At 35.8% G+C, this 26,308-nt stretch overlaps 1 protein-coding gene across 5 annotated transcripts in view; it reads right to left on the minus strand.

Annotated features, from left to right (window-relative positions):
• Window positions 1-494: 494 nt before the first annotated feature.
• Window positions 495-26,308, minus strand: part of adcy6b (adenylate cyclase 6b) — a 34,707-nt gene continuing 8,893 nt past the window's right edge. For 4 of the 5 annotated variants that reach the window (XM_026243883.1, XM_026243884.1, XM_026243886.1 and 1 more), the window contains 20 exons: window positions 15,681-15,830; window positions 13,960-14,081; window positions 13,005-13,116; window positions 12,007-12,134; window positions 11,756-11,914; window positions 10,168-10,309; window positions 9,831-9,959; window positions 8,148-8,176; window positions 7,687-7,834; window positions 7,467-7,564; window positions 7,275-7,362; window positions 7,033-7,149; window positions 6,171-6,326; window positions 5,785-5,960; window positions 5,053-5,079; window positions 4,599-4,731; window positions 4,250-4,513; window positions 3,711-3,915; window positions 3,450-3,574; window positions 1,926-2,054 (listed from right to left, as the gene is read on the minus strand). In XM_026243883.1, coding sequence (XP_026099668.1) covers window positions 1,926-2,054; window positions 3,450-3,574; window positions 3,711-3,915; window positions 4,250-4,513; window positions 4,599-4,731; window positions 5,053-5,079; window positions 5,785-5,960; window positions 6,171-6,326; window positions 7,033-7,149; window positions 7,275-7,362; window positions 7,467-7,564; window positions 7,687-7,834; window positions 8,148-8,176; window positions 9,831-9,959; window positions 10,168-10,309; window positions 11,756-11,914; window positions 12,007-12,134; window positions 13,005-13,116; window positions 13,960-14,081; window positions 15,681-15,830 — 2,637 coding nt within the window. Of the gene's footprint in view, window positions 2,055-3,449; window positions 3,575-3,710; window positions 3,916-4,249; window positions 4,514-4,598; window positions 4,732-5,052; window positions 5,080-5,784; window positions 5,961-6,170; window positions 6,327-7,032; window positions 7,150-7,274; window positions 7,363-7,466; window positions 7,565-7,686; window positions 7,835-8,147; window positions 8,177-9,830; window positions 9,960-10,167; window positions 10,310-11,755; window positions 11,915-12,006; window positions 12,135-13,004; window positions 13,117-13,959; window positions 14,082-15,680; window positions 15,831-26,308 lie in introns of all 5 variants that reach the window. The other variant, XM_026243882.1, reaches the window with a different exon arrangement.

The following is a 26,308-nucleotide window of genomic DNA, read 5'->3' on the forward strand; positions in this document are numbered from 1 at the left end:
GTTGAAAATTAAAGGAAACATTTTAAACGGTTTAACAAATGGCACATTCCAAAGATGGAGCCCATACTATATTTATCACTTCACGTTATAGCCTACCTAATAGTATACGTTCAATACAATATCTAACATAAAATGAACCTGCAGTAGCACAAAATTAGTAAAAAAAAAAAGTTTTATTCAACTAATTTAAATGAATAAAAACGTTGTATGTTTCTGCACACCATTGTTACAGTTATGAATTTATGGTGAGAATATATACAATTTAGCTCGCCCTCCTGAGGTTGACAAATAGGATTTACTTCTTAATGTTGTTTTCACAAACCACTTTTTAAGAAAGGAATTTTAGATTTGATTTTATACCATATTTGTAGAAAGTACCTATATTTAACCTTCTTGTCCAGCTTATACTGACTCTGTCCTGTATGTCCACTTGCAATTAAAATGAGAAGAAATTAATGGATACAGATAACATTATGCTTAAATAAAACACCCAATTTACTGATTTGCCACCTTTTAATGAAAAAGGTCCATGTACCACAAACATATTTGAACTAAAAACCATATGTGCTTTGACGTCTATGAAAAAAAGTGAGAATGTTAAACACATGTACATTCATGTTGGGAAATTCATGTTGAGGACGGTGAAGGATGTTTCTTGCAACATAATCATCATGATGCATCTATATATTGGGAATTGTAAATTCCAGAATATGACAGCAATACTAACCTATGCATTTGATTGGTAATTGCATATATATTTTTTTTAATGTTGACAAATGTGCAAGCATGACTAAAAGCGCTCATGAGGAAATGCTGAAATGAACAACTCTGCTTGTGCAGCAACCACTAAAACCCAACGGGCCTCCGTCAGGGCATTTACACACATTTACAAGGGACTTAAGACTAAACCGTTGCGGACCATACTGTGCTGGAATTATATGAGGTCTTAGTCATTTTTGTGTTCATTTTTTTTATATACTGATTTATACATTAATGAATTAAGAGCTGAAATTTGTGTAACACTCAAATGAGAAGGAAATGACATCAGTTGACAACTGAACACATAAATGAAAAGAATTTATTCTAATTAGCACTTAATCTGGCAAAAAAAAAAAAAAAAGAAGCAGCAGCTAATTTTCATTTTATAAACCTCACAGTGAGCTATTATGCCCTTTTAAAGATAACAGACACACATTTACACACCGTCCACACACATGAACAAATGACCAAGGAAAATGTGTCCGGTACCATTCTAGTCCTTCATTTACCTATGTGGACACAAATACTAAAAGGGAAAAACATGTTGATCACTCATAAATCATACAAACTATAAATACAAGTCACTTGTATTAGGATTCCTGTTTCGAAGGCCTTCAATGAAGACAGATGTTTTTTGCATTAGTGTTTATAATAGAATACAGTGTGGTAGAGAGTGACAAGGAGGCCAGAAAAGGAAAACCAGAGAAATGAATAACACTTGTTTGGACGTTTCAAACAGTTTGCCAGGCGTGTGTAGTGTTCCTATATCAAATACTTTGTTCTTTGGTCAGTTTCTTCTTGCTTCTTGACGCTTGCATATATAATCATTTTTTATTTACATGGTTTAAAACCTGTCAAAATAAATAAAGAATTCAAATTTTGGTATGGAAGAAGTCTTTCCAACAACAAAAAAAAAAAAAAAAAAAAAACACCAAACTTTCTTCAAAGTCTTCTCCATCTAAGGCAACAGTCCTTCATTAAATCTTTTAGGTAGAGCATACCTCATTATTCCCAATAGGTGCATATATAAATACCACAAATGCCCACTAATGCTTGTGAGCTAGAGAACTTGAGTGAGTGGTTATATTTGGATCTGCTCAAATCCCATTCAGAGCCTTTTGTTGTAGTTCCTTCATTTCAGTGCGTTGAGAGGCATTTGGTCAGTGTTAACTGCAGACAGGACCACTGTTGAGGAAGTAAGTGGTCATATCTCCTTTCCCTTTCACTTTCACCAGTCCACGGCACTCCAGCTGGTAGCCCTTACTTTCTAGAACATGGTATAAGTCAGTGGTCACCTATAGGAAATAAAGAAAAACAAATCACGCACTGAATTCTAATCAGCCAAAAGCTAAAGATGAGGTGTGCAATTTCTACAGAACCAACGGGAAATGCCAGAATATAATACGTTTTCAATTCAACTGTCAAATTGGTTGGATAAACTGATAGCCATGTCCCAAACTCAGCTGCTATACCAGGCTGGTCGAGATACTCAAACAAAAAGAGCAGAGTCAGTGTTTACACTTTTCAGGAAAATCAGTTAACAAAATTATCCTTAATTCTACACATTTAACTGGAAAAGGAAGTAATTAGAAATTTCTGTTAATTTTACATTTCTCATTTCATTTTAAGCATTAACTAAGTAGCTACAAAGTAGGGCTGGACGATTAATCGAAAAGTAATCGAAACTGAAATTCACGACATAATTTTCCCATGTTGGTTTTTTTTATCCTGTTAATACGTCCCCCTTAAAAAGCATACTACCGCGTGTGACTCCGCCCCGTCCAGTCAGTGGCATAAAAGCAAAACACGGAGGTGAACGCCGGTTCAACACATAGTGATGGCCTTGCGTCTTCAACTAAACTTTGTCAGTTGCATTTGTTTTATGGTTTGGACATTCAAGCGATTAGATGATCGGATGTGTATTATCATATCGAGCTACCATGTTCACGCTAGGGCAGTCAAAAAAAAATTCTAATATTCATAGAATAAAATAAAAAATCCACATTCGATCACAGGAACTAGTCGTCAACACATTCCTGTGATTTATCACTAAAGTAGCTTAGCATCTCAAAACTTATTATAGCATTTTTTTTTACTTTTGAAGGCTATTTACAACCCACAGCTTCACAATAATATAGAGACGATATGACTAGTTCACTCACGCAATCACTCATACTGGTACTGTGCTAATTTATATTTATATGATCTTTATTTATCTCTTACACCGAGCAATAATCTGTAAGAAATGTTATGAACATAGATAAAATAACTGCTGATAGTGAGCTATGATGTCAGATCGCTCTTTCAATAGGAAAAAATATCTCACCTTTAATAGTCAATCATATTTAAAGTGCAAACCTTGTCAGTGAACTATGAGGGCAAAAAAACAAAACAGAAACAAAATAATCTTTCATTAATCGTTATCGAGGTAAAAATGTTCAATTAATCGAGGTTTTGATTTTAGGCCATAATCGTCCAGCGCTACTAAAGTGTCACAAAACAGCTCTTGCAAACTGCAATTGCAGTCACATGAAGAGAGAGGGCAGCACCATCTTTATAAATACAATGTCGCACACAGTAACTGATGTATAGCGTTGCACTTTTGAAGAAGGAAATTAATGGGGGATACTAAGCTGTGTTTTATCAGAAAGAGTCTTGTATAAGCAAAGAGTTTATGATGTTGTGGTTACCTGGATACGATCAGGAACACCTGTGCTGTCCATGCGACTGGCCACATTCACGGTGTTGCCCCATATGTCATACTGAGGCTTTCTGGCTCCGATCACACCAGCAACCACTGGGCCAATGTTCAAACCTGTGATAAAAATACATTTGTCACTGTCTGCTCTAACAAACTCCCGAGCCTCTGAGTCTGCCAGCCAAATCATAAACAAGGTCTTTCCAACTAAGGTATATATATCGGGCAAAGTTCACAGTGAAGACCTACTTACCTATCTTCATCTGAAAGTTGTTGAATGAGTGTTCGTTGATGTACTTCATCTGTTCTCGTAGGCTCATGGCATAGTCAGCCAGAGCGAGAATGTGTGTGCGGCCCTCTTTGTCGTAAGTTGAGTCGTTCAATCCAGATGCTGCCATGTAAGTACTACCAATGGTTTTGATCTTCTCCAACTGCTTATATTTCTCTTCAGAAATGATCTATTAATAGTAAAAGGACATAAGATTTATAAAAGCTAGGTTCTACATGAAGGTGGTCACACCTTTTGGTGGCAGCCATGTTTTATTTCCAATCTATAGATTTCCAATCTATAAAACGCATTTGGTCATGAAGTAAACTGATCATGCATGACAAATACTGTAACTTATAATACTATATTATAACTTATACTGTGGCATTGGTAACCAAAACATTTGCTTTTACTTTGAACTTTTGTCTTCACACCAGTAGGTGTCAGTAGAAAGCCAAAGACTACCGCAAAATCAAATAGTCTTCTGAAATTCTGACATCACAAAAGTGACACAATGTTCTTACCTCATCGAAGTCAGCGATGATCTCGTTGAGCAGTCTCAGGCACTCCACACCCTCATTGTTGGCCTCCAGCTCAGTGTAAAACTCGGAGAAGTTGCTTATGGAGGCGAACATAACGGCCACACATTCACATGACTGATAGTAGAGCTCATCGTTTCGACGTTCTCGCGCGAGGAAGTGGGCAGCCACATCTTTGGGCAGGATGTTGTGAAGGAGCCGACGGTTGTAGGCCTGCAGCTCCTCCATCTCCTCTTTCTCTTCAGTGGCCTGGTGAAGAATGACAGCGAACAAGTCATCGACTATGCTGGGATCCTTCTGGAAATGTATTTTCGCTAAGTGATCGACTACACACCTGTAGCTTCCACAGGAAGTCAAGGCGTGCGGTGGACTCGACCTGCTGTGCGTGCAGATAGAGAGCCAGTACAAATACAGTGAGGATGACTGGAATCGACACCCTCAGAGACACTTTAGTCACCGTTTCCTGGCTATGTGGGAAAACAACAACACATAACAGATTGGAGTTTGTCAGAGACAGAGCGAAAAAAAAAAAAAAAACATGATGATTAGTAGAGTACAATTTCTGTGTTTTATCTCATGCCTATGTCGTAAAACTCACAACTCTCATATATTTGAATATATACAGTGAATAGATTTTGAAATATGTTGGCAGAATTTAAAAGAGCAGACAAATACACACTACAAGCAAACCCTGGCATCTAATTTGTGCTTATATTCCTAAGTTATTTTTGCCTTCGAACGACCTCTCTTACAATGGTAGTACAAAATAAAGCATGACATAAACTCACCAATAATTTGTTTCATTGAAAGAATACCTGCGTAAAAACAGACAAATTTCCATTAGAGAACAACATGACCCAATAAAAATAAAAACCCATAAAAATAAAGGTCATTCACATTAAAAGGTTATGTGTACCACATTTGTGTCCCCATTTAATATATCGAAATCCGTTGACAGCGTAATATAAAAGTATTCTCATTTTAAATGCTACTACATTTTATAAGTAACTTCAGTCCAATTTGCATGTTAAAATGTTAAATATCAATAAAATATAATGTTTTAACTGTGAAATGTTTTTTTGGGCCTAAAAAAGTAAAAAAAAAAAAAGTATTTATTTATTTATTTATATATATATATATATATATATATATATATATATATATATATATATATATATATATATATATATATATATATATATATATATGCTACAGAACACACTCCATTATTTAAAGAGTTAAATATTAATATAAATATTAATTCATAAAGATTTAAATTACATTAAAAAAATTTAACTAAAAAAAATCAATTAAAAATAGTGAGTAGTTCTCTTTTTGCTGTCAACACGGTTTCATTTTATTAAACATTTTATTAATATGGTGATATGCAACGGAGTATGTACTCTATATTGATGATGCTGTAGTTTTTTATTCATTTTAGTATGATTGACCTAATACCATTGACTTACAAGATGACTTTTACATATCCACTCTATATGTATGCAGAGAATAAGACTCACATTGCTTTGGCGGTGACCAGCAGGTCGGCGTTGTCTAGCAGCGTGACTAGAGGCCACTCCACCAGCAGCAGGAAGCTGACCTGGATGAAGAGCATGAGGACCAGCTTGCCTATACTGCTGATGTGCAGGAACACAGTGCAGCACAGCAGAGTCAGCAGCACACTGTACGTGAAATACTAGAAGCACAGGAGCAACACCATCATACTGTTAGCATGACAACAGGGGACAAATCATCAAGTTTCTAAATAAATCATTGCGTTTTTGCATAAGTTTGCTTTAAAAATATATATTATAATACAAAAATTGATGGTTCTCAGTGAGCAAGAAACTGTTCTGAGCATATATGTACAGTGCAGACATACATGTACAGACGGCCACACACTGACCTCGGGTAAAGGACACGCTGAAGGCTGCCCGAGACAGAAGATGAAGGAGTCCTCTACTAGTACAGTCAGATTATACAGCTGACACAGGGTGACCGAATCCGAAATATTCAACTGTCCAGCCACACATTTTAGCAGATCCTCCCGGTCACAGGTAAACTGACAGAGAAATTTAAGAAAAAATTTAAGAGTGGAAAACAATAGAAAAGGTGCACATTATGTGTTTACATAAAGGGGTCACGAACAGTAAGAACTTGGACCTTTGTTCACTTCATTTTACCGTGGATTCATTTCAAACAAGGCACAATTCGTTGCGGGTCTTTTTAGAAAGATTGAAACTAAAAGACACTGATGTGCTGACTATATTGGATCCGGCAGTAATGTCGCAACACACAAGTGTGTAAGTAACTGTTTTTATTGCTTGGTCAATATTGCTTTGTCTCTTCTTGGTCTCGTCTGATATGTATTGAGTTACTTGTGTGTTTTTGACCTAAAATCACAGCAGGGTCCATTTTTTATGTAGGATGTAGGCTGTCAAACATATAAAACTGGTAGCCATCCTAGCAGTGGGCGTTTACTTCCGAGTCTACGTGGCACGTTTTCAGATTCAAAATGAGGAGTATATTAAATAGATTTTAATTCGCTGCTCATTTTCAACCTGGAAAATTTATGCAATCTTCCCCTGTTTAAATAAATCAACCAAAATGAATCAAAGTGACACTGAATTGAGCTTGAAAGCCCAGCTCAACTTGGGAAATTAGTGCTTATGCTAGTGTAGAATTACACCGACAAACAGGAAAAAGAAAAACTGACAAAGGATTTTTTTTTTCTTTCAGCCAGCAACAGACTCAGATCAAATTCCTACCATATTAACAAAGGCAGAGATGAAAAGAAGCACAATTGTAAAGACTCCGACGAGTGTGCTGTTGACACGGGACTGAACAATCCTCTTTGACACTGTCTGCAAGGTAACTGGGAAAAGCTGAAAGAAGGACAAAAATCATGTATAAATCGGAAAATCATTGATTGCACATCAGCTTTGTTTGATAAATGTAGTCTAGATTTCAGATGCATAAACGTTAAGGATCGAAGGAGGTAGTAACTGACCTTAACACAGGAGTAGATGGCACATATAAAGAGGACATGGGCGAGAATAATAAAGATGCTGATGAACATGCCCAGCATTAACGCTGTACTGCAAGACAAAACACAGGACACCATTTCACATACATAACAAATATATATCTTAACATTAAATCAAATTCATTATTATAAAGAATATTATATTTCACCACTCACTGTGGAAATATGATGATTTGTATAAAAACAAGAAAGCAGAAGACGACGAGCGTACAGGCCACATAACCACCAAACCGATCATCCACCTTTTTTGAATACTAAAAGCACAACAATGTGTTACTGTAAGCGGTTCAGACATCTTTTCCCAGTACTCTGGAGTTTATAAATGTTGTGTCAGTGCTGTACAGTGTTAAGCACATTTTACAAGCTGTCTACGGACCTTTTTCTCCAGAAAAGGTGTTTGGAATGTGAGAAGGAACTTCTTGACGTGGTCTTTCCGGAGCTGGTCAATGCTGCGAGCGTCAATGGCACGTCCTAAAAACTCATCCACCTCGTCTTCCGGGTTCAGGGCCTCTTGGGCACAGCGGCTGGTGAGAGCAAAAAGTTTACATTACTGTAAAATGTTGTACTGCAAAAAAAAAAAAGTGATGGCATGAAATGTATATTTTACATTATATCTGTTTCTATCCTCATAATAAGCTACTGTTTTTGATCCATTATGAAAAAATAAGCATTAGTGGTGGCCAAACGTGCTTGAAACCTAATCTAGAGCATTTATTTTATGTTGGCTCTATTCGAAAGCGACTCACAGATTGTTAAAAAAAGCCTGTGAAATCTAACCCGTGAGCCCCTTCAGAGCCAGAGAGAATGGATTTGTGTCCTAATAAAAGCAGAACTCACTTATCTTTGCTGGAGGCTTCATCTATGCCCTGAAAACAGACAGGTAGATTAGTTACAGTGGGCAGTGAAAACACAGTGGAAGTAGAAAAACACGTTCTGGGTTTCCTCTCAGACCGCTCCGAAACCAACCCCACAGAGCCACTGCCGCTTTAATTAACACTCAGGGACTTCAAATTACATTCAGAGCCAGACAGTGAGAACATGAAAGAGACGAGGAATGGATCTTACACTGCAAATAATCATGTTTCTTGTTTTCCAGAAAAACAACTAAGCATTCTTAAAACACGATAAATTTACTTGCAAACATATCTGTCTAAAAATATAATAACATACTGTTAAGTTTATATTATATAATATATATATTAAAAATAGGCAGCGACTATTTGCACTAAGTGTAAATAGCGATAGAGGCTATTTACACAGTGCAAATAGCAATTAGATGCTATTTACACTAAGTGAAAATAGCATATTTTCTTAGCGATGGACGCTATTTATTCTTAAGTGTAAACTTTTTGATTGTATACTTAATTTTCATTGAAAAATGCTTTTCTGATGTGATTTGAAAATTGAAAAGGGAGAAAAAAGTTTGCCATAAGGCAGATTCGAACTGGCAGCGATCATGTGAAAATATGCACAACACACATTTTCCCATCTGTGCCACTGCAGCTGACAGTTATTGATTGTCTTTTGTAATTTTGACTAGTTGGTGGGCGGAGTTTGTGTACATAGCTTCTTTCAACAAGGCGGGCTGTTTGCACTTCGTGTAAATAGACACTACATTAAAGAATATAGTATAAATAAAGAAATACAGATAAAATGTTTAATTAACAGTGTATTTGCATACATAGTATTAAAAATAATATATTGAAATAAGATTTTAATTATGTTTTCTCACCCCAGTGACAGATTTTTTTCATAAGAACCTCATGAATTCAAAACAAAATGTAGCATTATTCATTTCAAGGACGTTTATGTATTTTTACACAAAAATATTGATTAAGAACTATATAAATTTACTTGCAAGGCAAAACTAAGATAATACATTGTATTTTAGTTTATAGTATACTTTCAATATATTATATATTATGTAAACACACATAAAATGTTTTACATGTTATTTTAAAGAATTATTTGGAAGGTGTTTTAAACTAATAGAGTTTTTTTAAAATTTTTAACACATATATTTTGTATGTTTCAAATAAAATTAATTTAAATAATTTTTAATTCAAGGTTCCTCACCTTATTTTTAACCAAATCTTATTAATTCATAAAATGTTGTTTAATATAATTTTAAAGATGTTTTTACATGAAATAATGATAAAAAAAAAAAAAATAGTATGCCCATGCACAGAATAACAGAAATCTACTGGAAAGCCAATTCATTCTCTACAAATAAAGATCAATTTTAAATAATGATCTTTGTTCCTATTGTGCACTTGTTCTTTTTCTATTAACACTGTATGACGCAATATTTATTTATCACGCTGTTACTGTCCCTGCTTTTTTGTGTGACCCTGATGGAAATCTGAAAAGTCATCGCCTAGAAAGAGGAAAAAGCAATTCACACATAGGCACTGCCAAGCTCCGGAGAAAATTGCTTCAATTACAACTTGTTGCTACACTGCACTATAAAGAAGTGCAGGGGAGATCAGACGGCGTGAGAGCGGATGGAGCGGACCTCACCATCTGTCTGAAGACTTTGGAATCTTTAGTCCTGGAGAAAGATCTGTCAGGAACCCACCGCGACGTCAGACCCTCTGAAGAGTTGGCTCTAGCACGCTGCATCTTAGCCATCATTGCTTTTTCCTCTTTCTGCAAGAGAATTTTGGCACAAGGACACACACAGGAAATTAAACCGTACTCCAGCAAACTCAAATAAATAGAAACTTTATTGATCCCCAAAGGGAAATTCATTAATTTGTATCAAGGCACAACAAAACACAGCCTTCACCTCCAAACATTATGCAACAGCACTGACTTTTTTGTATAAACAATGTCCATATGATTACATTTGACTGACCCTTTTTTGACTGCAGCCCAGGACAAAAAACGTCTCTATGTTGTTGTCTTTCAAGTATGCATTTCTCTCCCCTCCAAAACCTGGCTCCACTTCATAGTCACCATTTAAATACTGCAGTGTGGCTTTGGTGATGTGGATCCGCCTGTAAACATTCACAACACTTGTAGGAGTTTTGATACGAAAAGGAATATTTCACCAAATAAATGAAAACTTGCTGCAAATTTACTCACCCTAAAGCCATCCAAGACATAGATGAGTTTGTTTTTCATAGAAACAATTGTTAAAATGTAGCATTACATCACTTGCTGCAGTGAATGGGTGCCATCAGAATGAGAATACAAACAGCAGATAAAAACATAATAATTCACAAGTATAAATACGAGAGCCTATTCCACAATAACACTTCTTCATGTGAACAAGCCCTTCCAAATCCACCAACATGTGTGTTTAGAAATATTTTAAAGCTGCAGTGTGTCATTTTTAGCGGCATCTAGCTAAAACCAACGGCTCAGTGCCCCGCTCACCCCTCCCTTTATAGAAGCTACGGTGGATGACACCGGTAAAGATGTCATCGGTAAAGAGAGCAAAGAGCAATTCGATTTCTTTACAAAGGTAAATCAAGGACTTATATTTACTTAATTACTAAATAAATCAATGTTATTGACAGTGTTAATGTACTTGTTCATCATTGTGTCAGTGTTATATTTGCAAAACAATAAAGTGACAGAACGCGCTCTGTAGCAGTTTGTCCGTTTAGGGCCACTGTACAAACAAAATGGCGACTTCCATGTAAGGGGACCCGTGATGTATGTAGATATAAATAGCTCAATCTAAGGTTATAAAAGCATAACGGTTCATTAAGAACTTTATACACCTCTGAAAACATAGTTATATATATTACATTGCATTTATGTAAATAGATCATTGTAAATCTATAGCTCAATTGGTAGAGCATTGTGCTATGGTTGGGGGTTCGATTCCCCGGGAACACATGATAGGTAAAAATTGATAACCTGAATGCACTGTAAGTCGCTTTGGATAAATGTGTCTGCTAAATGCATACATTTAACTTAATTTAAATATTACACATTGCACCTTTAAACTCTTTTTGCTTGTAAACAGTGCTTAATCTGTGAATAATTCCCTTCTGATTTGGACAAGCTGACTATTTTCACTGGAGAAAGCAATATTATGGATAGAGGACACTTATTTAAGACGAAAGTGAAGGCTTAAAGTTAAAATCGTATTAATGATGGATTTGTTTATTATAAACACTCAGCTTTTCACTTTTTCACATAAGATACTAAATGATGGAATAAAGTCAAGTGGACTGTTTGCACTCTCATTCTGACGGCACCCATTCACTACAGAGGATCCATTGGTGAGCAAGTGATGAAATGCTTCATTTCTCCAAATCTCAAAATACAAATGCATCTGCATTTTTGAAGGCCTGAGAGTGAACACATTTTAGGCAGATTTTCATGTTTGGGTGAACTACTCTAACCCAAATCTCTACATCTTTTATAGCCAACTTTGAACAGAAAAGGTATTACTGATCACATTTTTGTTGAGTGGTGTTCACTTTTACCCTGCTTGACCTCCCGCCTCCATCTGGTTAGCCAGTGTGACATCGTTGGACCAGACATCAAACTGCCATTTGCGTAGGCCGAGCACCCCGCAGTGCACACGGCCGCTATGTATTCCCACGCGCATGTTCACGTTCACTCCTGTGACCTCTCGCACCAATCTGCACATGTAGCAACACGCATGCGTTTTAATTGAAAAATGTGTTGATGAGGAAGAGAGATCGATATAGAAAGTGATGTGAAGAACACGTACGAGATGGCCTCAATCATGTCCACTCCCATCTCCACACAGCAGTGTGCGTGATCTGCCCTTGCCTCCGGAAGTCCAGACACACAGTAATAACAGTCTCCCAGGATCTTGATCCGCAGACAGTGGTTTTCCTAAGAATTCAGACATAACACAGCACATTTATGCAACCGTTATTGCGGAAATCCTCCCTAATAGGATGTTATGATGCTAAGCCTAACCATATAGTAAGTACATTCAGTTAATTAATATTACTCAGTACTTAAATGTATAATTACACTCTAACAAGGACAGCTTAAAATAAATTGTAACCACATTTAATTGTGCATATTTATTGCCTTTTTTTTTTTTTTACACAAAGATTATATTTGTTGTCATCCCGCACTTACATAAAGCTGATCTTTAAAAAAACACTATTAAATAAGCAATAGCTGTAATAAATGTAAACTGCAAATGTCTAAATAATTATCCATACTTTACATGACATGTTATGATGCACTTATGATTCACTTCTAGCATTGAAAACAACTGATTGTTAGCATGCTTTATTTAAAAAGAATTTAAACAAAGCTGTATAAACTTCAGAAATATTATTTAGGCAAAAAGGCCCATTAATTCATTCATTCGTGTATGCACAATAAATGGTATACATTTTATTATTGACCATTTTAAAAGTTCCTTGCCATCAAAAAATATTTATTAGCTTGTAAATACTGACCATAGAACTTGGCACATTGTTAGTGGTTTGACTGTAAAAATTGCTTTGCAATTAGTTTTTTTACTTGACTTTTTTCCAAGTAAAACATCAACATTTTTAAAACAATATAAATTATATTATAATAATTTACCTGGTTTTTAACTTGTTTATACTTGAAGTGAAAAATCTGTTATATATCTACTGATACTACTACTATCAGTTTAACATTAACATAACTCATTTTTTTTTTTAAAGTAAAGTTTTTTTTAATAGTAACACTAAAAATGAATTCATGTTGTCCACTTACCCAAGCCAATTTATCAAAGCGAGCAAAAAGCTCATTCAGGGTCATCACAAGCTCCTGAGCCGTGCACTGAGACGCCAAACTGGTGAAGCCCTCGATGTCCGCAAACAGGATACTGTTGCGTGAACAGACAGAGAAAACGAGGTCAATAATCACCAAGCACCTTGTCTGGGTCACTGAAGTTGGTTTGATGGGCTAACCGAGAAAAAACATTGATTCAGTTCACTTTCTGAATAGAGGGTGGCCACTCTCAATACTTCAGTCTATCCTTCAATTAGAAAAAGCACGACTCGGCTGGTGTCCTTAAAGGCTTCCTAGCCATGAGGAGGATAGATGGTCATCAACTACAATTTAAGACCTGACAGAATGGACACACTGTACAGGCGCATTATCGTGCAACAACAGATGGCACTGCTGCCTTCATAAATGGCTGATAAAATTCACAACATTTGGAAAGCAGGATCCCGACACAGTCTGTGACATTTAGCATTTGCACACATCCAGATGCTTTGAGCTGGCTAGGATCATGCAGGACAACATGTGGTATTCCACACGCTCCAAACTTGTAACAGAATTACTAAAGTTGATTACATGTCATTTCACGCAACTTGCTGTTTAATTGACTGCGTAACTTCTGCTACAACATAACAAGCAGCCATAACCCAACTTGACCCTCAGAGAAGAGGAAAAAAAAAGAAAAGACAGAAAAGTCACGTCTCAAGGAGTAGCGAGTACGCTAATCTGCGTTTAAGCATTCAACATCGCTTCAGCCTTGGGAAAGATAACCTTAAGCGGTATCTGTGTCTAATGTGTCTGTGTTTTATCCAGACTTGTCGCCGGCTTCAATCACGTGGAGCCTGAGTGTTATAACACTGCCGGTTCTCATACTGGAGGTGTGAGGACAACATTGGCACCCGTATCTGTATGACACCATGTGCTGGTCTTGGCATTTGTGTACCTGACGTTGTCATGCTTCTGGATGTAGATCTTGTGGAACATCATATCCTCTTTCTTAGCGTTGATGTCCGCCTTCATCTCCATGGCGACGTGCCTTGGCAACACAGAGAGCAGCAGGCGCTCCTGGATCAGGTTTGAGATGACACCAGTGAGCATGTGTACACATACACGGATATGTGGAGAGTAATAACGTTTAGATTTTTTGTGATAAATTTTCAAGATTTATAGGATTCAATACTCAAACATAGATATGCACAATACATATGTATGCAGATATCTATCTATCTACACATGTATGTATGTATATATATATATATATATATATATATATATATATATATATATATATATATATATATATATATATATGTATGTGTGTGAGAGAGAGAGTATAGTGGAAACGGAAGGCAGGGTAGGCGCGATCAGGGTCACTAGGACAGGTCTTGATCTGCATGACTGAGGCGGCCGCAGAAGTATTTCAGCAAGCTATTTATTTTAATATTTTTTTCATTCATAATATTACATAGTGAAAAGGTTACATGGCCTCGTCTATTGAGCGAGTTGTGATTGAGGATGCGGGCTCAGCCGCAGTCGTGTTGCCAGACACGCGTATTATATGTGCATATGGATTATTAATTCTTAAAAAAAATCTTAATTTAGTAAGTGAATAAAGTGGGAGGTTGCAAGTTTGGGACAGCAATATCTTAATATTAAACATATAAAATAAATGAAATAAAATGTATGCATTTAGCAGACGCTTTTATCCACATTGCATTCAAGCTAACAATTTTCTCCTGACATGTGTTCCCTGGGATTCAAACCCCCAACCTTGCGCTTGCTATCGCAATGTGATCCCACTTGAGCTACAAGAACATATATCTGTGTGTGTGTGTACACAAGTAACATTAAGTTTAATTAAACAACAAATTTGGAAGCAGAAATGCTAAAATAGTATTTTAGCATACTTTTTTATCTTTATATAGATAGATAGAGAGAGAGAGAGACTTTTCACTAAATTTTACAATCACTGGAAACTTATATCTAGCCAATGCAATATTTCACACTAGAAGAAACTTATATTAAATGTCAAATATCTATCTATCTATCTATATATATATATATATATATATATATATATATATATATATATATATATACACACATATATATATATATATATATACACACATATATATATATATATATATATACACACATATATATATATATATACACACATATATATATATATATATATATATATATATATATATATATATATATATATATATATATATATATATATATGCATATATATATATATATATATATATATATATATATATATATATATATATATATATGCATATACATATATACACACACACACACACACACACACATATATATATATATATTTATATATATATATATATTACTATAAGACTATATGTGAAAACAAATCTCTAGGACTAGAATAAAATTTTTCCAAGACTTGCTTTTATAGTCATATTACTATTATTAACTTGACACAATGTTTAAAAGCTTTGTGTCTGGCTGAAGCAGTGGCGCTTTAAAGGAGGAATTTAAAGTTGTAACTTTTCTCACCCGGTTTTACTAAGAGCTAAAGCACAGCATGTTATCAGCATGCTTCATGCACATTCATGAGGTAAACAAGTGTCAGGCGGGTAGGTGTGTTTGTTTACTCAAGAGCTTGCCAACCTGCTGCTGGTTCTCTCTCTGAAGGTGTATTCTGGCTTGGATGTATCCTCTGGTCTCCTTGAAGGCCTGTCTCTGAGACACCTCTGCTGGGTAGTGTGTGCAGATGCCAATGATGTTGGTGCACAGGAAAATCATCGCATTGGCACATAACTGCACAGAGAATATGAGAAGAGGAATCAAATGAGGAATTTTGGATGTGAGATGTGAGATAAAGCTTGACTATTTTTGTTTGCAATCCATGGTAGAGATCACCACAGGTCTCACTTTGCTTTAAAGGTGGGCGCAGACATGATTTTTTAGCTGAATTTTGGACAAATTTTATAGACTTGGTTCATGATTATTATCCAGGCCATTTAAGTTCAATTAAAGTTGTACTTTCATAACACACGTGGTTTTCTGACTAACATATTAATTGACTATGGTCTGGATAAATCAAATGAAATATTTTTTTAATAAATTGAATACAATTATTTAATAGTAAATTACAAAATGTTATTTTGTATTTTACTATGTTAATATTTTTTCCATATTTTTAATAATTAATTACAATTTTAGATTTTGATGGGACTTGATTTCTGTGTATGTTAACCACACACACACACACACACACACACACACACACACAACATATAAAGAAACAAAGAAACATCTGTTTGGCGGATAAAAAGATAGACTCAGTCAGCCAATAGTTAATCTTTTCCAGTTCAGAGGGAAACCAAGAAAGATTTATGTCTTTCTAATTTAACCATGTTTGGCTCCATATCACAAACATTTTTGGACTTATTTAATGGCAAAAAGGTGACTCGTGTCCTAAATGTCCTCACTTATTAACTTCAATCCACTTAATCTATGAGCATCTATCAGGAATAAACACGAAACAGCCATGAACTTCACAGAGTTGGGGTGAGGTACTGAGGGCTGTCAGCATTCAAGCTAAAATCAATCATACGAAATTTCAGGGATTTATAAGAAAAGAAATTCGAACTCCAACAGAGTGTGGAAAGATTCTGTATCAAAAAGACATACTGCATGAATCAAGTTGCTTCCCAACGCCTGGCAATCCATATCTCTGAAAAGCGAACAGTGGAAAAAAGTTTTTGTCCAGAAGTAAAAGTCAAAACACTTCATCCCTCTTTCCTCCAGCAACAGCCAGTTTCCTGCACGTTTATCAGCGCGAAAAAGAAATATTGATTCTTACGAGCCAATCACTGAAGCTGCTTATCATTTTCAATCATTATTCAGCATTTCAGTGCCATCAGCAGTGGACATTTAAACAAACACAACACAAAGTGCACAGAAATGGCCCACACAGCTGAAGCCCAATGAATGTAATAGTATAAGGTGCTAGGGCTACTTTCTACTGTAATATGAAAAGCATCCAGTAACCAGCTTGGTGTTTCAGGTCTTTTATCTCTAGATCACTACAAGTATCTGGGCATTAGATGGTATGCGGTCGAACCTGTGTGTTTAAGAGAAATGAAGATGGTTTGCAGTTTTACTGCAAATGGTTTCTGAGAATTGTGCAATGGGTATATTAAAGACGGCAAGTTAATCTTACAAGAACATTTGCAGGTCACGTCACAACAAATGATAGACTATTTTAAGACCATTAAACACATGTCTCCACCATTTATTAAATGCTAATTCCTGATGCTTGAGTTCTGCTTCATGTGAACAAAGCTCCAGAGATTATGTCATGTCCTCGCTCTTCCTGGTATCCTGATGTTATCGGGTTTACATGGTCATAACGTGAGTTGAAATATTGAATATGGCAGTGAACACACAAAGTCAATATGTGATTATCACATGTAAGAGTACACTTCTACAATCCACAACCCCAAGCAAACAGTAATCATTTTCTTTCAGTCAGAAGCAGTTTGCCTGAGAGAATTTGTTGAGGGCCATTTCTCTGAAACGAGCGTTTTCTTCTTTGGGCGAAGAGGAACGGTCTTTATTTATCCACTTGACAAGAAATGGCACGGCAGAGCTTCAGAAAAATAGCTCCACTCCCTCTTTCAAGTGCCCCTAGAGTGAATGTGAAAACATCTTCAGATTTTAGAGTTCAGGGAGAAAAGCCAGGCCCATCAGGCATCCATTTGCTCTGATGGTTTGCGTAATATTAGCATTAAGGTGGGTTGTGTGGTCCATTAGCACAAGTTTTCCGAAACTAGAAAAGGCAGGACTCATTAACACCAACGGTCCAAACCACAGAGCTGATTAAACATGGAAAATGTTGGGATGTGGCCACAAACACGACAGATTGCTAATTCTCCATGTGTGGCCACACTAGTCAAGCAAAGTACTACTAGAATATTTGATTCCTCTTTGATCAATCTACCACAGAATTCCTCACATTCCTCATTATGTGAAAACTGCGATATTTTTTCAGAATATTCATCAATTAGATGAATAAAATTCAAAAGAACAACATTTTTTGACTAAAAACACCATCAACAGTTAGCATTAGTATAAACTGCAACAAGCCCCAGTTTTATTTGTGTACCATCCAATAAGCAGCAGCCCCCTCAATTCATCTACATCACACAGACTGAGAGCAGATCATATCAGTAAATTTAAAAAAAGCGGTTGACATTTGAGCTGACAGATCTGACAGAACAAATGTCACATGCTTTTACCTCACAGCAAAACTGATTAAATGAGACTGTCAGATCATTCACTGAACAGTGCGCGCACGTGTGTGTGTGTGTGTGTGTGAGAGACAATGAGTCACACATGGAGCAGTCGGCCTCTGTGTTAGATGACTGTGTTTAGAAATGTCATCGAATAAAGACACTGCTGTTTTAATAAATCCTCATAATAAAGCTGACCTGAACTGACAAGCATAAAGCCAAACCAGACTTTCCAAATCCACATGAACATGTGAAACCTTCTCTTACACTTGAGAGTAAGAATTTGTATACAGTACACACAATTTCTGCATTTGTCCCAAAACATACCGCTCACAGTGTTGTTGACACACATTGTATGGAGCAGGGCTGGTGTGGCAAGAGTGAGGGATGATGGGATTTTATTCTTTAACAGGGACTCTTCCTATCAAAGAGTCTAAACATTGTCTTATAAGGTGGTAAACCAAACTTCCTTCTGCTTATATAGCAGAATTCAGCTGTGCCACAAGGTTAGCAAATGTGAAGGAAATACAGGAAAGTTTGAGAAACAGAAAGAAATCTAGACTAACAATAGAAATATTTATACTCCGTGTGTGTTCAAGAGAAGCTCTTGCCATCTCCTCTGAATGATGCAGATATATTTTCCCTGGCTATGAAGTTATTACATGTTTCATTACAATGAAATAATGACGGCATTTAGGATTTAAACGTGCTGTGGGCTCACATGATTCAAGACAAGAGCAGAAACACATCCAGATGTTGTTGCTGTCTTGGCAACCGCAAGTTGAAAACATCAAGTTATATGGGGAGTGGTGTCACTTCCAGACGATTAACTTTGTCAAACATGACTTGCGCTAGGGTGGATTTCCTCTCAGTTCACTTTGTCACTTTGTTGGAACAAAGGAAGTAATGAAGAAGGGAAGAAATGAAAAATAAATAACGAAAAAAAATGGAAGAAAAAAAGAGCAAAAAGGAAGGGGAATTTTTTTTTTCTTTGTTAAATTGTTTTAGTTTCTCCAATCAATTGTCTTCTCGATCGAGCAGCTATAACGTTAACAATGAGCTGCTCCTAACAATGTACACACTCCGAAAATTATGTTTCCAACTGTTAGGCATTTTGGGCTGAAACTTAAGACACACTCTGGGGACACCCAAGACCAATATTACATCTTCTAAAAAAAGGGGGGGGGGGCAAAATGGGTGCTCTTTAAAATAATAAATGTGTTTTTAAATGAATTTCCATTAATGAAGGAAGGCACAAAGAAAAGTAAAGAAATGGAGAGGAAAGAAAAGGAAGAAATTTTTAAAGATTAAAATAAAGAGTGAAATCAAGGAAGATAGGAAGACAAGTGAAAAAGCAAAGGAAACTAAAGGGAAGGAAAGAAATGGAATGGAAAAAGTAACAGAAAGAAAAAGAAAAAGAAAGATTGGGACTTAGACTTTGGTCTTTTTTGGCACTGATCTAAGTTATAGTTTGGGCCAAGATAAAATTGGTCTCAGCTGAGCAGTAAAAAATGACACCAAACACAAAGGGCTCAGCTAATCTGGACCAAGGCCATGCAATACATAAATAAAGAATTACTTCTGAAACATGATTTTAGAACATAAATGCATTTCTCTCAGAGACGAAGGGAGATTTTCAAAACAAAGCCATATGCTAATGGCCCTCTTCATCAAACATCTTCCCTAATAGGATAATCTGGAAAACAATCATTTGGAGAATTCAATTTTTTTTTATGAACCCCACCCATATAGCAGCTCAGTCCTGACACAATACCACAAAGCTTCCTCAAGGAAGAACGTGATGTGTTGTCATTCAGTGCTGTGAGCTAAAGACTCCTGAAAGCCCTCGAGCTATAGAGACCCTCAACACGCTCTCAGAGACAGAAACACTGATTACCAGCTCTTGACCTCCTTCTATGACATCTCAGCACTCCAAATGCCTCACTAGAGCCATTTCACACTAGAGTGTGAACTGCTTTCGCTTACACAAGTGGACATGGACATAACACTTAAACATTGCATGGTAGGTTTTTAGTTGTGTGTTTTAGATTTATGTGCTGTCATCTTCCTCATGATTTGCCTGATTTGTCTGATATTGAATCTAATGCACAAAATATACAGTGGGACACAGCCAATCTGATTCCCAAAAGAATGGGCTAGTTCTTTCAGTGAAAACAATAAAATCAATCATTTTAAATGCTACAAGTCAATTTAGGCATACCAACAGTATTACTTAAAAGCATGAACAATGCATATACATTTTTGGGAACTGCTAAAGAGTTTCATATAACAGTGTTATCAAATTATTAATGCAACATGACTCCTCAGGGTTGCCTACATCAGGAATCTTTTAGATGCCATGAATCCTTTCTTGTGCAAGAGACCACCATCCAAAAATGTCAAATATTTTAATGTAAAAACACCTAATTTATACTATGAAACATTTACAATAAAATGAATAAATAAATGTGTAAAATATTATTTAAAATATCAGTTTCAGTTTTGTTCACAGTAGTACTGTACTGTTGGATGTATTGTTTGTTTGTTTATTTTAAATGTCTTAAAATATTATGTGAAAAATATTTAACATTGCTTTTTTCGTTCAATAAAAACATTTTTGTGTATATAAATTGTATTTTATTATTTTATTATTTTATATATTTTTATTAGTTATTAAAAAAAAATTAATTTAATTATTAAATTAAATGTTTTTGTTTTTTTTTCTTAATTTTGAAAAACTGTATTTCTCTAAACTTCTCCACAGTCCTCTATAGCCCTTACGGCTTTTGAACCACTGGGGGGGTCCCAGAAAGATTTCAGCGAAGCCCTGACTCACACTGCAACTAATTTTGTGTGACTAATTCTGCAAACTGATTCAGTGTGAATACACCTCCTAAGTGAAGAGGATCGAATGACACGGCGCTAACCTAAAAAATACTCTTAAAGGGATAGTTACAACAATAGGCAATGAAAATTGTCTTCACATTGTCACTCTAATGTCATTCCAACAGAAATTTAAGAGGTTATTTAATGAAACTAATAGCTCACCATTTTCACTGTATGGAAAAAAGCTGCTTGGCATCTTTTTTGTTTCACAGAAGAAACATTTTCTCTACCAAAATAACATGAGGGGGAGTAATCTATGACAGATACCTCATTTTTTTGGTGAACTATTTCTTTAAAATTTCTTAACCATTCCGTGGGTCAAAATCCACAGAAACCCTGTATATATATATATAGCTGCTATACCATAAGGATCAACTCTTTATCTTCCAGTTCTGATCTCAGGAGCCATTGCACAGAGCAAACAAACAATATCAGAGAGAATTAGAGCAGGAGGAGTGGTGGAGAATGAGGGAGAAAGAAAAAATAGAGGAGGCAGAACATCTAAATGAATAGAGATAAGTAGGCAAAACAGTCAGTTTCTGGGAAGTCGCCGTCAAGCGAAAGCTCTGGTTTCACAGGGCTGTTACATAAGAAAGCCAAAGCCCTACTCGCACTGGAACTCGGCCCAGAAACGTAACGTTATATACACACATATATGTGCAGGACCTTACGCTAAGATTCAGTTAAAGGTCCACTGAGGCCTAGATCCAGAATTTAATCATTATGTTTATTTGAAGGGAATGTCGGATGCTGCTAGTGTGTTTGCAGCATGAATGAGAAGGCTTTTAAGGTTTAAGCGAAGAAAATTTCTGGAAAGGCAAACTTATAAAAACATCTCTGACCTCAGATGGACTTGTATATCTACTGAGGTCTCATCCCAACGGCACACAAAAACAGGCATATGAAATGCAACTTTACTACCGGGCTTTTTAAGCTACCATTTATGGCAAATAAATTGTCGTTTATAAGGATTTAAAGTCCACTCATAAACATTTGAAAAAGCATTTGTTGTGCAAGCAAAATGAGGTAAAGGTTCAAGTTTGCTCCCTCTTAAGACAAATGTAGGCAGGAATATGAAGCCCATATGCAGGTCATGTTGAATCAAAGGCTCTAGGTTCTACTAAGGGACGGTTTATTTCTTTATCATTCATAACAGTTTGAGGCCCCGGGCCCCTGATAAATTACCATGTCAGCCTGAAGAAAGAGCAAATTTACAAATAGGCCACAGAGTCAGTCATGTGATTCCAGACTATGAAAAGTGCCCTCAGTATGGCAAAAGATGCATTCGCCTATTATAGCATGATAATTATCAAAAAAAAAAAAAAAAAACAGCTGCGAATTAGACATATTCAGCGATAGTACAATAGGCTTGATGCCTTTCAGGACATATGACAGCTGTATACAAATGATCCCAAACAGAAAGCCAAAGGAAAACAAACTAGGATCCAAACAAATCCACAAATTAGGACTGACCCAAAAAGCTTCAGTGTGTGAGACGGGAAACTGGAGCTAGTTTTGTTTACGCCTAATAGTTCAAGGAAACGTTCTCCCAAAAAATTGTATTCTGTCATTATTTACTCACCCTCATGCTGTAATGTTTTAGAGTGGCACACAAGGAAGACATTTCATAAAATTGCACACAATAATGTTATGATGCTAAAGTTACTAATTTTTTGTGTTGTTTTTTTTTTCACATTTAGTTAAGATGAAATAGTATACAAGTTTAATATTGGCCATGACCTGAAAATAAATCATTGGTTAACACCACCTTCCAACTGTTTGGGATGAGTAAATAAATAAACGGAAAGAAATTAATTGTAATAAACTGAATGAAATAACAACGTTTCTTGAGCACCAAATTAGCATTTTAGAATGATTTGTGAAGGATCATGCGTCACTGAAGAGTAACTGCTGCTGAAAATTCAGCTTTACCATCTCAGGAATAAACTACATTTTTAACTATTTAAAAATAGAAAACTGAAATTTTAATATTTGTATTTTTTATGACATAATGAACATGAGATACTTCTTTCAAAAAACAGTAGAATCTATCAGCCAGAGTGCAAGTTCTTCCCAAATTTTAAAGTAACATGAATCAGTTATGTTATTATACAATTCAGCCCGTGGTTACTATAAACTGTCATCAATTTTAAGATCTTTAAAATTCTCTTTTGCTCTGATGAATAGATAATAACTTAGAGCTTATAACAACATAAAGAAAAGTCAATAGCTCAATTTAATTTTGGGTTGACGGAAAGTTCATGACAAAAACACATAAAAAATAGACATGTTGATGTTACATCTGAAGTCAAAAAATTAAATAAATGTGTTCCTCATTTCTATTCTAGGCACTATACTGTACTAAAGTGCTCCAGGACTACACTGAGCTTGTCTGTCAGAAGCACACAAGGTCAGACGATCACAGTGACGGGCACGTGACAGCCACCTCCGCCTCTTCTTCCTCCTCCTCCTCCTCCTCCCGGCATGGACATTATGCATTGTTTACATAAATACACCGAGAAACTGGTTTAAGAGAAAGTTCTCACAGGGAAGCGCCATGTTACTGAGAGACTTCAAAGCACCTTGTCAGGATTTTTTTATCGTTATGATGAACTTGGAAAAGGCAAAATGACAATGGGTAGAGCTTGACAAAATCAAGTCGAACAGCAAACACACAAATACACAAGTAATTCAAAATAAAAATGGCAGGAAAGTGAAGCCATTCTAATCTAAGGATTATAGAGACTGAGCTCTTAGCAGTTCAAGTCACAGAATCTGAGCTTGGTGGCCGTGATGACAATTGCTGTGGTAAATCATGCTATTTTCTGCAAGCAAATGAGCCAAATGCAATGCCACACTGCTCTAAAATCCACCTAAAGAGTCCTTTTAGAGTCCTCAGTTCTCCAATGCACAGCAAAAGCACTCAGGTCACCACAATGGCCTGAATCCAAAAAAAGACGGCCTGAAATCCCACAAAACATCAATTGGTCCCTGTGCAATGAAACATACACTGAAAGAGACAGACCTAAAGGTACAAAGGTGGAAAACGTAGAGGAGACGAATCAGAGTGGAAATCAATAGTTTCCTCAGACGAAAAAGACAAGAATAAAGAGACAACACTTTAAAAGCACATCAGTACTTGAATAATCTGAGATGATTAGATTTAGATGTCAAAGGAGTGCGAAAATAAACTTGATAAATCATCGTAACAGTCCCCATTCTCTAATTATACAAGGATTTAATCACTCATGTCGTTAAAAACCTGTAGGACTTGTGAAACACAAAAGAAGAGATTCTGAGAGCTTTGCAGGCTACTCTTTTCCATGAAATAACAAAGAAAAGAATGACAGCAAAGCAGCATAAACTATCATAAACATGGTCAACTTGGCTGTATAATTGAATCCAAATCATAGCTTTGTATGAGATTTTGAATTATTAATTACTTTTGTCCTTTATTGTATGCATTTTTTTCAGTTTTAAAGCGAGAAGGCATTGAGAACTCAATGGCCTTTGCATAGGATAGTTTTTTTTGGGGGGGGGGGGGGGGGGGTAAACTTTGGTGAAATGTTATGACTCACCATATTATTCTCTGCTTAGTTTGATTTTCTAACCCTTTTCCAGAATTTGTCTCATAAAATCAGAAAATCACACACACACACACACACACACACACACACACAGTGTGAACACTAGAGAAAAGGGCGAAAAAGAACCACAGCCTGTGTACCACGTTGATTAAAGTTTACCGGCATTATTGGAATCCTAATACATGACATTTGGCCGTCACAGTGCTAAAACCCAGTATTTGTTCTGAGTGAGAAAACCCCGGTCATTAGAAACCACATAGAGTGTCTGCTACACTATTACAGGCCTTTTAAGGGTCCGCCATTGAAATGTTATTATTAGCCATGCTATTATTATTACCTTTATCATCACATGCATATCGAGTGCAACATTGCACTTATCATTAAATTCTGAGTAGTCTGGCATGGTGGTCACACCGCTGAGAGCAAAGCAAGCGCTAATCTTAAGATTAGCCGAAGTTTTGACTGATCGCACTGCAGGCAAAACAGCTCTTGGTACTATGATTTTGAGACTTGTGTTTGTTAGCTGTGCACTTTATGGCAATGTTGTTAGGCATCTCTTAAGTGAAATTTGATTTTAAAAGACTGAAGAGGAGAATCATAATAAATTGAGTGATTCTCAATCAAATTCCAATTAGACATTGCTGCTCCTTAAAGTGACGTTCACCCAAAAAATTCCTTACCCTCATGTTGTTATAAACCTTTCTTTCTTCAGGGGAACACAAAAGAAGATATTTTGAAGAATGTTGCAACTGCTTTTATTTATAAAATGAAAGTCAATGGGATTCAAAATAACACTGGAACTCACTGACCTCAATGGGTAAAAAAGGGACATCAAAAATTATTTTGTGATCCAGAAAGAAAGTTATGTGAGTTTGGAATGACATGAGGACAAGTAAATAATTTTTTTTTTTTTTTTTCATTTCAAAACGTGTCGCATGTGACCTTCATTGTTTGCAGTAATAAAATGAAATAAAAAAAAAAATTAAATAAAAAATTAAATGGACATATTTTTTTTTCTTAATTTAAATAAATAAAGAATAATTTATTTTTGAGAATTTAAAAAGCTTTTTTTTTTTTAAAAACAACAACATCCAAATATAATAAAGAAATTTAAAAATGTAAAAAATAAAGAATAAGAAAATTGCCTAACTTTTTATATATAGAATAAAGCATTTTCTAAATGAAAACTGAAGGTTATACAATTATTATATCAGATATTAGAGCGCTGACAATTAGTGAGACAAAATCATTCCAATACTCTTCAAACACTGCCATTTGATTCTCCTCTAGCAGCACATTTGTTTCATCATTCAGAAACCACACGCCTATAGACCAGCACTGAGCTCATGAGTGTATCTGAACACATGCATTCTTCATCAACAAATGCATTGTTCTTAAGACCTTGATGTACTGTTAAAACTTGTGATACTCAAACACACAAGTGCAGTTATCTGTCTCTCTGCTGCCGTGGAATGACCATCAATCCATCTCTAACTCATCTCCAAACAACTCCTAGCATTGTACA

The sequence above is a fragment of the Carassius auratus genome, unplaced genomic scaffold, assembly GCF_003368295.1.
Source record: "Carassius auratus strain Wakin unplaced genomic scaffold, ASM336829v1 scaf_tig00004557, whole genome shotgun sequence".
Lineage (NCBI taxonomy): Eukaryota > Metazoa > Chordata > Actinopteri > Cypriniformes > Cyprinidae > Carassius > Carassius auratus.